Below are 15,276 nucleotides of genomic sequence, written 5' to 3' on the forward strand. Positions count from 1 at the left end.
GTGTGTGAGGTGCCCAGAGTGAGGGGCATGTGGAACACAGACTTTGTCTGAGGGAATGACAAGTTGGCATCTCTCATTTCAGGCAACTCTGTGCAAACAGAATGGTGGAAAAATTACCCATGCTATTTAAATTGTCATTATCTGTCTTTCCCCACTCAGTACACGAAGCTGAATCTCTGTAGTTAAATATATGCGTGATCTTTCTCCACAAATTACGTACTTACAGGTAACAGACCCACAAACCTCAGTGAAAAACTATTTTGCTAGCCAGTCTGTTCTGGTATACACCGATAAGTTAATCAAGAGACTTCATCTTAAGAGAATTCCAAATGGAACATTCACCTTTTTACTAGAGACCTACCTCTGTCGGCTGGTCAGCTGGCTGTGGTATCAGGAGTTGGTTGTGGTGCTGCAGAACCGTCTTCAAGTAATCTAAAACGGTCTGGCAGGGCACTGGGTGGAAGAAATGGCAACAATTACACATTGGCTATCCCGTAACATATTTATTTAGCATGTTTATTAAACATTTATTTTATTATGTTTATTAAACATAAAATAAATAACATATTTATTAAACATATTTATTTAAAAAATAAATTTTTTAAAGTTTTTTCTTCTTCTTTTTTTTTAACAGAGGTCTTACTGGCACCCATACTGGAATGCAGTACGGTGATCTCGGCTCACTGCAACCTTGAACTCCTGGGCTCAAGTGATTCTCCCACTTCAGCTTCCCCAGTAGCTGGGACTATAGGTGCGCACCACTGCACGCAGCTAATTATGTTCATTTTTTTGCAGAGACAGGGTCTTGCTATGTTGTCCAGGATGGTCTTGAGCTCCTGGCCTCAAGTGATCCTTCTGCTTTGGCCTCCCAAAGTGCTGGGTTCACAGGCGCGAGCCACCGCACCCGGCCTCTAAAAAGATTTTTGATGCAAACTTCCAAAAAAAAAAACATTTTCTAAAGGAAATAGAATCTTCTTTCATTTGACATCCGTAGTTATTTCAGTTTGTAAATACAGAACAGATGCTATAGTTTGGAAAGAATTTTTAGGCTCAGCACAATTCACTGAGAACTTTCAAGTCAAACTTACTCCAAGATGAATTTGGGTCAACAATCATGATCACAAAGAACTCACAGAAGAGACGTGTCTTGACTTATTTGACTCAGGTTGCAGCAGTAGCACCCAATGATGCTTTTAAAAATTAAGGTACTGAAAACTAAGGTTTTGCTAATTATTAATCAATAATGTAAGTGTTTCTAAAGATGGATTCATTCCTAGTTCTTCAGTAAGCAGAATTCCATACCATTAGACTTGCTTCTCAATGCATACACACTTGGCCACACAGTTCTTCCCTAAGTGTCCCAAAAAGAAGCTCAATTGATTTGATCCCTTTGGTTATACATTTCACTATTACACTATTTTTTGAGGCTTTGTCTTATAGACTCATTGAATAATCATAATAAAAGTGAATAGATATTAACCCAACATAGAGCATGAGATTTTTTTGTACCACTACATAAATAATGCCTACATCTTAAGATTTACATTACAGTCCTTTCAGGAGTAGTAACTAACTGCCTTTAAAGGTCTTGGTAAACTTAGTTAATAACCTAATTTATATGAATTGTTGCCACTGTATTTCTTAGCTGTGTGTTTTCTTAAGATGTTCTTGTCACGTTCAAGAAAATAATAAATATTTAACCTAAGCCCTAATTTTAAAGTATCACCACCAAGTTGTCTAAATTTCATTTTTCTCACCCATTTTTTTAAGATAGCAAACAGGAATTATCATTTTATGCAGTGCTAATATAACAGCTTTGGATTTTTTAGGCGATTATCACAATGTAACATAATAAATCAAAAACTACTTCAACATCCTTTTGAAGACTTTGAATAACAGGAAGTAGGAGTAGGTTAGAAAATTTTTCCTCTTCCCAGAAAAGTATTTTCTTAAATAGTCATCATCCTTACAGACCTGGGCTGTGGCCATTTGTGAACAGTTATATGGATATATTCTCCAAATTGAAGAAGCACTTGCTGAACAATGAGGTCAACCAAAATAAGTCACATGTGTATCAGAAGTAGGCCTGTTATTAAACCAAAGTTCAATAAAACCTGTCAAATGGCCCTAATTTCACCAGCTTCTTAAAAGTCCAACCCTTTTTACTGATGCCACAGTGAAGAAGAATGTGTCTCCTGACACTAAGTATTAATTGCTGGAAAAAAACCCTAAGTCTCGAGAAACAAATGGAGACAGGAAACAGGTATGCATTTTAGTTCCGGGTTTTTCACTGACTGTGTGACCTTGGGGACTTCATTTACTTTCTATGTATGAATCCCTTCTACACAGGGCTGAGTATGAAGCTCCAAAGCAGCATTCTGTTCTTCACAGTTTATGGTTAAAATAAAATGCAAGGGTACATATGTCACTGCTTTGTCAAGTGGCATGTGCAAGATACTACCTTGGATTTTGCTTGGAAGTTTTAGAGAAATTGTAAAGACTCACTGACCAGGATTTGGATAAACTTTTTTTTTGATCCCTCACCCGTATTTTAGAGTCATTAAGATGTTGCCAGGCACGGTGGCTCATGCCTGTAATCCCAAAATTTGAGAGGCAAAGGTTGGAGGATCGCTTGAGCCCAGGAGATTGAGACTAGCCTCGGAAACATAGCAAGAACATATCTTTACAAAAAAATCAAACCATTAGCTGGGTGTGGTGACCTGTGCCTGTAATCCCAGCTACCCAGAGTAAGCTGGGAGGATCACTTGAGTCCAGCATTTCAGGGCTGCAACAAGCCATGACTGTGCCACTGCACTCCAGCCTGGGCAACAAAGCAACACTCACTCTCTAAAACAAACAAAAAGATGTATATGGAAAAATTTTTATAACAAAGAGTAATTCACGACAAATCCACAGCCAATATCATACTGAATGTGCAAAAGCTGGAAGCGTTCCCCTTGAAAACTGGCACAAAACAAGGATGTCCTCTCTCACCACTCCTATTCAACACAGTATTGAAAGTTCTGGGCCAGGCGCAGTGGCTCATGCCTGTAATCCCAGCACTCTGGGAGGTCAACGCAGGCCGATCACGAGGTCAGGAGATCAAGACCATCCTGGCTAACACGGTGAAACCCCGTCTCTACTAAAAAACACAAAAAATTAGCCGGGCGTGGTGGCGGGCGCCTGTAGTCCCAGCTACTCAGGAGGCTGAGGCAGGAGAATGGCGTGAACCCGGGAGGCGGAGCTGGCAGTGAGCCAAGATCGCGCCACTGCACTCCAGCCTGGGCGACAGAGCAAGACTCCGTCTCAAAAAAAAAAAAAAAAAAAAGAAAAGAAAGAAAGTTCTGGCCAGGGCCATCAAGCAAGAGAAAGAAATAAGGGGTATTCAAGGCCGGGTGCGGTGGCTTATGCCTGTAATGCCAGCACTTTGGGATGAAACCCCGTCTCTACTAAAAATACAAAAAAAAAAAAATCAGCCGGGCGTGGTGGTGGGCGCCTGTAGTCCCAGCTACTCGGGAGGCTGAGACAGCAGAATGGCGTGAACCCGGGAGGCAGAGCTTGCAGTGAGCCGAGATTGTGCCACTGCATTCCAGCTTGGGCGACAGAGTGAGACTCCATCTCCCAAAAAAAAGAAAAAAAAAAAAACTTATTCAAATAGGAAGAGAGGAAGCCAAACTGTCTCTGTTTGCAGATAACATGATCCTGTATATAGAAAATCCCATTGTCTCAGCCCAAAAGCTTCTTAAGCTGATAAGAAACTTCAGCAAAGTCTCAGGACACAAAATCAATGTACAAAAATCAAACAAGCATTCCTATGCACCAATAATAGACAAATAGAGAGCCAAATCATGAGTGAACTCCCATTCACAACTGCCACAAAGAGAATAAAATACCGAGGAAAACAACTAACAAGGGAAGTGAAGAACCTCTTCAAGGAGAACTACAAACCATTCCTTAAGAAAATCAGAGAGAACACAAACAAATGGAAAAACTATTCCATGCTCATGGATAGGAAGAATCAATATCATGAAAATGGCCATACTGCCCAAAGTAATTTATAGATTCAATACTATTCTCATTAACCTACCATTGACATTCTTCGCAGAATTAGAAAAAACTACTTTCAAATTCTTATGGAACAAAAAAAAAAGCGCCCATATAGCCAAGACAATCTAAGCAAAAAGAACACAACTGGAGGCTACCGTAGGCAAAACAGCATGCTACTGGTACAAAAACAGACACACAGACCAATGGAACAGAACAGAGAACTCAAATAAGACTGCACATCTACAACCATCTGATCTTCAACAAACCTGACAAGAACAAGCAATGGGGAAAGGATAGAGAATCCTGGGAGAACTGGCTAGCCATATGCAGAAAATTGAAACTATACCCCTTCCTTATACCTTATACAAAAATTAACTCAAGGTGGATTAAAGACTTAAATTAACTCAGGATGGATGAAAGACTTAAATGTAAAACCCAAAACTATAAAAATCCTAGAAGAAAATCTAGGCAATACCATTCAGGACATAGGCACGAGCAAAGATTTCATGATGAAAATGTCAAAAGCAATTGCAACAAAAGCAAAAATTGACAAATAGGATCCAAGTAAAAGCTTCTGCACAGCAAAAGAAACTATCATCAGAGTCAACAATCTACAGAATGGGGGAAAATTTCTGCAATCTATCCATCTGACAAAGGTCTAATATCCAGAATCTACAAGGAACTTAAACAAATTCATAAGAGAAAAACAAACAACCCCATTAAAAAGTGGGCAAAGGACATGAACAGACACTTCTCAAAAGAAGACATTTATGTGGCCAACAAACATATGAAAAAAGTTCAACAACACTGATCATTAGAGAAATGCAAATCAAAACCACAATGAGGCCAGGCGCAGTGGTTCACTCCTGTAATCTCAGCACTTTGGGAGGCCAAGGTGGGCAGATCACGAGGTCAGGAGATCGAAACCATCCCGGCTAACACGGTGAAACCCCATCTCTACTAAAAATACAAAAAATTAGCCAGGCGTGGTGGCGGATGCCTATGGTCCCAGCTACTCGGGAGGCTGAGGCAAGAGAATGGCGTGAACCCGGGAGGCGGAGCTTGCAGTGAGCCAAGATTGTGCCACTGCACTCCAGTCTGGGCGACAGAGCAAGACTCCGTCTCAGAAAAAAAAAACCACAATGAGATACCATCTCATGACAGTCAGAATGGCAATTATTAAAAAGTCAAGAAACAACAGATGCTGGAGAGGCTGTGGAGAAACAGAAACGTTTTTACACTGTTGATGGGAATGTAAATTAGTTCAACCATTATGGAAGACAATCTGGCAATTCTTCAAAGACCTAGAACGAGAAATACTGTTTGACCCAGCAATCCCATTACTGGGTATATATCCAAAGGAATATAAATCATTCTATTACAAAGATACATGTACACGTATGTTCACTGCAGCACTATTCACAATAGCAAAGACATGGGATCAACCCAAATGCCCATCAATGATAGGATAAAGAAAATGTGGTACACAAACACCATAGAATACTATGCAGCCATAAAAAGGAAATGAGATCATGGCCTCTGCAGGGACGTGGATGGAGCTGGAAGCCATTATCCTCAGCAAACTAATGCAGGAACAGAAAACCAAACACTGCATGTTCTCCCTCGTAAGTGTAAGCTAAACAATGAGAATACGTGGACACACGGAGGAAAACAATACACACTGGGGCCTATTGGGGAGGGGAGGGCAGTGGGGGAGAGCATCAGGGAAAACAGCTAATGCAGGCTGGGCTTATTGCTTAGGTGATGGGTTGACAGGCGCAGCAAACCACAATGGCACACGTTTACCTATGTAACAAACCTGCACATCCTGCACATGTATCCCGGAACTGAAAATACATAAAATAAAATAAAATAAATTTACATGAAGTCCCAAAATGTTTACCAGGCAGCATATAAAACTGTTCACCATGACCTCAACCATGTTAAATATAATTATGTGCATAGAAAAGAGATAGGAAAGAATATAAGCCAAAGTGTTAATGATAATAGTTAACAATGATTACATTTTAGTTGTGGGATTAGGGTAGTTAAGACCTTTTAAAAACCCAATTGTAAAAAGTGTTTACAGTGGGTATAATAGTTTTATACCAATTTAAAAGTTGTTTGAAAAATGTCTACATCACCATTGTCTCCCCTTCCTTGCTATTACTTCAGTGTGGAGGGGACAGTCCTGGAAGGGCTTACAGGCTGGCTCTCTTTCTTTCCACGCACAACATTTAGGCAGCAGTGTTAAGCTATGACCCAAGCCGGTGGATGCACACAGGTTGGAAGGAAATGCAGTGTTATGCGTCTTTACCGGCCACAGGTGGCTCTATTTAAGGCAAATGGGTCCTGTACATTGATACCTGGGCACAGGCTAAGGAACAGGAAGACTGAAGACAAGGCTCATATTTGGTCAATTGTTTAAAAAAAAAAAAATAGCCAGAACTGCCCCAGGTGTTCTGAGTGCCTCCCTTCACCAAATGTCCTCCCATCCTCCCAATCCTGGTCCTACAAGGCAGGGACCTTGAAGCACCCCCAGCCAAGGCCTGCTGCAAAGGATTTGGAACATCACTCTTGACTGGGGGCTCTCTGGATAGATGCCTAGATTTACATAGGGAAGCTGTGGAATCAAGTGAAATATTTTCTGTGGGAAAAAAAAAAAGTCAAACTGGAAAATGGAGATAGGTGCGTCTAAAAAAGTGGGAGTGAAATTTATGATCCTGACCCACAGCTACACCACACTGCCCGCCTGGAGGTGCATGGGCACTGAAAAGGAAATTGTGGAAAACCTCCTGTCCTCGTGTCCCTCTGTTCTGTTAACCTAAGGTTCTGTGGGGGACTGTGGAGTTTCTGAGTGAGGACTGGCCTTCACAGGTGGAGTGAGTGGCCAGTGCTGCAGGTGTAGCTGTGTGTAGTCCAGGCCACCACACCACTCCCTTGGCCCCCAAGGGAAGGGAGAGTGAGTCTTGGCTTTCAGCAGCAAGAGGTCAGGGGATCGTCGAGGAGCTGCTGATGCCCCCAGAGGCCTTCACAGCCAACTGCCTCCTCGTGCAAATTAGAATTTTTTTTATTTTATTATTTATTGATTGATTGATTGAGATGGAGTTTCAGTGCTGCTGCCAAAGCTGGAGTGCAATGGTGTGACCTCGGCTCACTGCAACCTCCGCCTCCCGGGTTCAAGAGATTCTCTTGCCTCAGCCTCCCAAGTAGCTGGGATTACAGGCGTCTGCCACCATGCCCCGCTAATTTTTTGTATTTTTAGTAGAGAGGGAGTTTTACCATGCTGACCAGCGGGGTCTGGAACTCCTTACCTCAGGTGATCCACCCGCCTCAGCCTCCCAAAGTGCTGGGATTACAGATGTGAGCCACCGCGCCCAGCCTAAATTAGGAATTTTAAACAAGTCACTCTCACGGTGAAACTACTACTTCAGACCCATTGGGCGTGTTTTACTCATTCATTTGTCCATTCTGCAGAACAAAGTCTGACGAATCTAGTAGGTGTAATGAGAAAATAAACGAGGAACCAAAAATGAAACTTCTATTACAAGGAAGAATGGCTATAAAGGCAGCTAAAACGTACCTACTACCTATCATGATATTGATATTTATAATTTTTTTCTCCTCTATGTAACAGAATTTCAAAATGCATCTTGGATAATCCTGGAAACAGTAAAATACTTAAGAGGAAGAAAGGAAATAAGGAAGGTCTTTTGTGTAAATAATACATGTAAAGCCAAAGGCACCCAATAAATACTGCCTAGTGTAAACTATTGTCATTTTAAGATTGGTTGTCTATGAATCATCCACAGAGGCCACTAACATGATTCTGTTGACTGTGCTGTCTTCGCAGCTGTACTGTCTAAGCAGCAACAGACAATATTGTCTAAGCAAAGTAAACATGGAGAGGGATGGGTTACAAATGTTCCACTGGGTATGTAGGATATCTAGATGGATGTCCTGCTCAAGAAAAGGAAAGCCCCCAGGAATGTTATTTAAAGCCACACACATAGGGTCTTCAAGACATTCTACGGTAACACTAGTAGACACCAATTAACTGACAAAAAGCCTTGGATATTAGTCCTAAAGTAACTCTTGGATACTATTACTTTTCAGTGTACTGACTCTGACACTTATTAACCACGTGATCCTGGGCAGGTTACTTAACCTCTCCCAGCCTCTATGATCTCACCTGTAAAACTGGGAAAATGGGCTGGGTGCGGTGGCTCATGCCCGTAATCCCAGCACTTTGGGAGGCCGAGGCAGGTGGATCATGAGGTCAGGAGATCGAGACCATCCTGGCTAACATGGTGAAACCCCATCTCTACTAAACATACAAAAAATTAGCCAGGCGTGGTGGCGGGCGCCTGTAGTACCAGCTACTTGGGAGGCTGAGGCAGGAGAATGGCATGACCCGGGAGGCGGAGCTTACAGTGAGCCAAGATTGCGCCACTGCACTCCAGCCTGGGCGACAGAGCGAGCCTCTGTCTCAAAAACAAACAAACAAACCTAGAAAATGACCTACTGTATACAGTTATTGTGAGGATTACTTAAAACAATACATGTAAAGCAAAAGGCATCCAATAAATATTGCCTATTGTAAGCTACTGTCATTTTAAGATTGGGAGTCTAGTGAATTCGTCATTGAGGCCACTTAATTGACTCTGTTGACTGTGCTGTCTTGTATGAGAAGCTGGTAAGTAAGACTACTGAAATGGTCTTCCTAAATAGTTTTCCTTGGGGAAAACTGCTCGGATTCTGGTTTTGCCCATCTTAAGGGTGCTTGGTCTCTAGTTCCTAATTTTCATTGCATTAAAATCTTGATCAGAGTTTCTCTCTTCACCCTTCAAGCACTACTTAATCTATCTTGCTATATAGTTGTTTTCAAGGACTTAAAACATCTCAAAATACTCCACATACACTTTCACAGGGCAACTGAATTATTTACTGTCCTCTGACAACCATGGCCATCTGTGTCTTTAATCATCTTTACGTGCCCTATTCACATCATCTCTGCAAAGTATAAGCTCCTGAATTGTAAATATCTAGAAATAAACAATGAGCTTTATTAGTCAGCCTACAGATGCATAGTTATATTTTTGTTCATGTCAATATCCTCATTTCATTAATTCAATTCAATTGACATGCAGATGTTACAACATGCCTAACAGTGGGCTAGGAAAGAAGGGACACAAAGATGACTTTGAGCCTCTGTCCTCAAGGACCTCCATGGCCTGTCTCTCTTCATATCAGGACATCAGGAGACACAGACGCATATAGAGTAACAATTTCCCATGGTAACGATAACAGAATCTGCATGATGTGCTATGAAAAGTGTTTGCTTGCAAACTGTGGGAAGCATTTGTTACAGTGTCACCTGAGCTGGGTACTAAAGGATGAATAGGAGTTTCTCAAGTGTAGAGAAAAGAAGTATGTTCTCAGGTTGAAAGGAATAGCAGGAGTAAAGGAAGGCCAGAAGTATGGAAGTGTTTGGCTGTTCAGGGATTCACAAACTGTCCAATGGGGTTGGAACACTTGGTGTCTGGTGGGCACTGAGGGCTCAGTCTCCAAAGACAGACAAGAAAAGATCCAGGAATTGAAGAACCTTTTGTGTCACACTGAGAATGCTAGAATTTACTCCATAGACTATCTGAAGCCCTTAGAGGCTCTTTGGCAGTGGGTGACCTGGGGCTGTTTGGGGGAGACACCAGAGTCTGGTATGGGAGGGACTGGAGTCTGGGAGGGGAGCTTAGTGACTCTTGCAACAGCTCCAGTTATGAGATCAGCCTGGTTGACACCAGTGGAGAGAAAGCAGAGGTCCCATTGATGGGTGTGTAAGAGGTGGCACCCAGAAGAACGGAGGCTGATTGGGAGTCGGAAGGAGAGATGAGCTCTGGATGGATCTGAGGTTCCCCACCTGGCCAACTAATTGAATGGTGACACTTTTGTAAGGTAAGAATACCAATTATCATAAGGAAAACAACTTACGATTTCTGGAGCACTAGGCACAGAATAATTTCCTCTTTTTCTTAAAGTTTCCATTTATTGAGTGCTTACTGGAAGACTAGTAGGTACCCAACCATGGCTTATTGCATTTGGTACTTTCAACATTCCTACAGTATTATGGCTGGGCGCGGTGGCTCACACCTGTAATCCCAGCACTGGGAGGCCGAGGCAGGCAGATCACTAGGTCAGGAGATCGAGACCTTCCTGGCTAACATGGTGAAACCCCGTCTCTACTAAAAAAAATACAAAAAATTAGCCGGGCATGGTGGGGGCACCTGTAGCCCCAGCTACTCAAGAGGCCGAGGCAGGAGAATGGTGTGAACCCGGGAGGCAGAGCTTGCAGTGAGCTGAGATTGTGCCACTGCACTCCAGCCTGGGCGACAGAGCAAGACTCCGTCTAAAAACAAACAAACAAACAAACAAAAAAAACATTCCTAGAGTATTATTAACCTCACTTTAGAGAAAGGGAAACTGAGATTTGGCATGATTAAAGCGATTTGCCATTAACAATCACAGATACCAAGTAGCAGGAGAGGAGATTCAAACATGGCTTTGACTCCGAATCCATTCTCTTTACCTTCTGTTGCTCTGCCTCCCTCAATGTCACTGATAGCTGTAACCAAGAGCCATGATGATGTTCATCAAATTCTCAGTGAAAGAACTCAATTGTTTATTCCTCTGTCCCTATCATTCACTGTAATACTCCGAATGTATTAAGTTCTTTTCATCCACCTCAGAGCCCCCACTTTACATATGATCCGTGAGTTTCTCAGGATCAGAAACCGACCTAAGCATTTTCCCTCCCACAGGCCCTTGTGGGTATTTTCAAGTTTGAAAGGTGGTGAGGGCACTGGAGCATACTAGCACATGTCTACACTGCATCTACTCTAAGGGCGTTTTGTTCTTGCAAAATTCCTGTTATCCAAAAACTGACATGATTGATCATTTTAAAACCTTCTTGATTAGAAAATGTCAACAGTGGACTAACATGATCAGAACTGCAGAATCCAAGGTTAGTTCTCCAGTTTGTAGCTTCCAGAGTTGGTACAGTGGATCCTCATCATTCACGGATTCGGTATTTGCAAATTTGCTTTACTTACCAAAATGTATTTGTAACCCCCAAATCAGAACTTGTGGTGCTTTTGTAGTGATTCACAGACATATGCAGAGCACTGAAAACCTGACATGCACACATTCCCAGCTGAAGCTTAACAATGCAATGCTTTTCATTCTTGTTTCAGCTCTCATAACTGTAAACAAGTGTCCTCACCATGGTCTATTATTTGGTGCTAGTTTTTGTATTTTTGTGACTTTTGTTGGTGATCTCACTGTTTCAAATGGCCCCAGTTGTAGCACTGAAGTGCTGTCTACTGTTCCTAAGCACAAGACGACTGTGATGTGCCTTACAGAGAAAACAAGCATGTTAGATACGCCTCATTCGGGCATGAGTTACAGTGCTGTTACTCAACCAGCATAATTATTAAATAAGGTCTCTTTAAATAAATATGCACATAAAACAAAGTTATATACTGATCAGCTGACAAAACTGTTGTGAGCAGAGGCTCTTAGGAACCTAGCTCTGTATTTCCCCTAGGAGGAATGCTTTAATATTCTCAATGTGGTGCTCACAGTGACGTTACAGAACACAACCATGGTGAATAATGATAATCAGCTGTTTTGAGGGTGGCGAGGGTTAACAAACTAGATCTGGAGTCAGAGGCTTGGATTATAATCCTAAGTTTCCAACTGACCTCACTGTCCAGGTCTCAACCTCCTTGTTTATAAAATAGGAATGGTATTAATATTTGCTGTGGCCCCATGGAGTTATGAGGATAAAATGAGAAAATTTAAAAATGCACTTTTTAGAAAGTAGAGGGTTCTACAAAAATATTAACAAAACTCTTCAACTAAGGGTGTGGGAAAACTGGATTTCTACATGCAAAAGAATGAAATTAGACCCTTGCCTTACAGCATACACAAAAATAAACTCAAAATGGATAAAAGACCCAAATACAAGACCAGACACTATAGAAGTCCTGGAAGACAGAGAACACAGGGGAATGCTCCTGGACACTGGCCTTGGAAATAATATTTTATGTATCATAAAAGCTCAGGCCACAGAAGCAAAAACAAATAACCCAATGTAACAAATTTGTACTGTTCTTTAGATTAAGGATATTGAGTAGATTTTAGCAGCTCATACTACAAGAACAACAACAAAATTTTCAGGCCACAAAAGCAAAAATTTTAAACATGGAATTGCATCACACTAAAAAGTTTCTGCATAGCAATCAACAAAATGAAACAGCAATCTATGGTCTGAAAAAAATTTTGCAAACCATGGGGTTAGTATCTAAAATATATAAAGAACTCATACTCCTCACAGTGGAAAAACAAACAACCCAATTACAAAATGGGCAAAAGACCTGAATAGATACTTCTCCAAAGAATACCAACACATATATAAAAATGTACTCAACACCATTAATCATCAGGTAAATGCATATCAAAACCACTATAAGACACCACTTGACACCAGTTAGGATGGCTGTTAGCAAAAGATCAAAAGATAACCAGTGTTGGTGAGTGTATGGGAAAAAGGAAACCCTTGTACACCATTGGTGGGAATATAGAATGGTACAGACATTATGGAAAACAGTATTGGAATTTTCCTAGAAAATTAAAAATATGACCCAGCAAACCTTCTCCTGGACATATACCCAAAGGAAATGAAATCAACATCTTGTAAAGATGTCTGCACTCCCACGTTCATTGCAGCGTTATTCCCAATAGCCAAGACATGGAAACAACCTAAGTGTCTGTCAACAGACAAGTGGATAAAGAAACTGTGGTATATTATTGGATAGACTATTATTCTGATCTAAAAAAGAACAAGATTTTGCCACTGCCACAACATGGGTGAGTCTGGAGGGGCATTATGTTAAGCCAGACACAGAAAGAAAAATATTGTAAGATCTCACCTACATGTGGAACCTAAAATAAAGAAAAATTCAAATATACAGAGCTAGAACAAAATAGTAGCTACAAGGGGTGGGGAGTTGGAGTGGAAATGGGGGGATATAGCTCAGAGGTTACGAAGTAGCACTATGTAGGATGAATAGGTCTAGAGATCCAACACAACATGAGGAATACACGTGACAAATTTGTACCGTACTTGAGATTAAGGCTATCGAGTAGATTTTAGCAGCAAGAACAACAATAAAAAAATGGGTAACTATGTGAGATGATAGACACAGCTTCAGTACAGTAACCCTTTAACTATACATCTTCTAATTTCATTTTGTATGCTCAAACTTTACAAAACAAAGTTTATTTAAAATATCAACAATAAACAGATCCTCCCTGTATTTGACACTTAGAAAATTTCAAGGTATTTTTAATGTGTTATAATTATTTTACTTTGGACTTTTCTTAGCAAAAATTGCTATATTTTATGATTGTTAAGACCCAGAGTTTTTCACATTTAGTATCTATGGACTTTGTGTTCAAAGATAATTATAATGTACAATTATGATTTCTTCTTTCTTAGTGGAGCATAAAGATTGGTGTAGCTTACATCCACTGGCGTCTTAGATTAGCTGAAATATGGTATTTTATATTTGCCCTCTTTTACGAGTTCTCCTTAATGTTGACTAAGCTTCCTAAGTACATGTGACTACTCTAAGCTGAAACTCTCCAATGAGAACTTCTATGCATAATTTTCCTTCTTTTAAAAACCTCTCATCCCTTCATATTCCTGATCCAAAAGTCTTCTGGCTTTTGTGGTTTTTTCTTATAAAATTTCACTTTCTTTTCAAAAAATTTAACTTCTAAACAGACTTTCTAATTTTCTAGTGTGGTGATCTAATACAAAAGAAAATGTGCTAATGCTATTTCATTGGGATAAAATTTGAATTCTCTACACCTGCAACTGACTCTGAAAAGTTAGAGAGAATTTTCCAGAAGCCCCTGCCTTGCATGTAGCTGGTCATCAAAAGACTGTGTTGGATATTTTACAAATAATACCATAACACTGCCCCTCTCAGATCAGTGCCAGAAATAGTGCCTGCCCACAACTTCTTTTTTTTTTTTTGGTATGGTCTCTCACCTTTTCCCTTGAGAGGTGTCCAGGTGAAATCATTTTTTCTTGTAGACTGATAGGCTTGTTTATTTTTAACTCTCATTTCAAGAACTGCTCCCAGGTATAAAGGCTTTATTTCAGAAAAAAAAAAAAATCCTCAACAGCACTCCTCCGGAAAGGCAGAGAAATGACCGAGGAATGCTGCCTGGGCTCTGACCTGCAGCAGCTGACCCATCTCCTTTTCAACCTTATTTTCTGTGCTAACTGCTGAGCGTTGCCTTCTCCTTTGTATTCATCCATCCTGCTTGGCTGTAAAAGGCTATAAAAAAGTGATTCCCACAACACAGGTAGATTCTACTAGAAGAAAGCCCCAGGTCCTTCCACAGAAATGTACTGGCCTCTAGAAAGATGGGGTCCTGTTGAGACCACTGCTTAGGGAAAATCCATCCCAAATTATGTAGGAGGGTTACTGTATGACAAAATATTTTTATTCTATGCAAAACCAGTGTACCATGTACTGCACTTTTCTTCAAATGGTAACAGATACCCCTCCACCCAAAATGCACAGCTAATCAAGTAAAAAGTGGATTCTTGGGTGTCACTCACAGGCTGGTTTATTGTTTAGGTAAAAATGGGCATTGAGAGGTAAGGGCAAGAGGGCAGTGACTTCTCCCTTTGATCAAGTTTTCATCTCCAAGTGACACTTTAACCTGTTTTCCAATATTAAAGTGTCCCTAGGTCATTAACACATGATAAGTACTCACAAACAAGCTAACATTTTCTTCATTGTATACTACTTTTACCATGCATAATTAATAAACTGGCTTTTCACCCATATTGTTGGATGTATTTCTTAACGTAATCAGTTATCCATGTGAAATGGTTGCTGGTTCAAGTTCGGGGAGGGGACTGTCAACAGGGTTGAATGTTTACAGTAATAGGACTGATCATTAGCCTAATTTCAACCAGTGTCAATTCAATGTTTGATCACCAAGAAGGCTCAAGAAATGGCAGCATCTGCACCTTTCTGGGAAGTACAAAAGACAATGATTAGCGGCAGGCCAACACTGAGTTAACCCCCCTACCACAGGCACCTGACCTGCTATGGGTAAGTGACGGGGGACTGAACCCCAAGTTTGCTT

At 40.8% G+C, this 15,276-nt stretch overlaps 1 protein-coding gene across 2 annotated transcripts in view; it reads right to left on the reverse strand.

The window, feature by feature from the left end:
- The window catches only part of BEND4 (BEN domain containing 4), a 41,772-nt gene that overhangs the window by 14,327 nt on the left and 12,169 nt on the right, over positions 1 to 15,276 (reverse strand). For both annotated transcript variants that reach the window (XM_054485731.2, XM_054485732.2), the window contains exon 4: positions 362 to 453. In XM_054485731.2, the coding sequence (XP_054341706.1) occupies positions 362 to 453 (92 nt within the window). The remainder of the gene's footprint in view (positions 1 to 361; positions 454 to 15,276) is intronic.

Source organism: Pongo pygmaeus, chromosome 3, assembly GCF_028885625.2.
Source record: "Pongo pygmaeus isolate AG05252 chromosome 3, NHGRI_mPonPyg2-v2.0_pri, whole genome shotgun sequence".
Classification (NCBI taxonomy): Eukaryota; Metazoa; Chordata; class Mammalia; order Primates; family Hominidae; genus Pongo; species Pongo pygmaeus.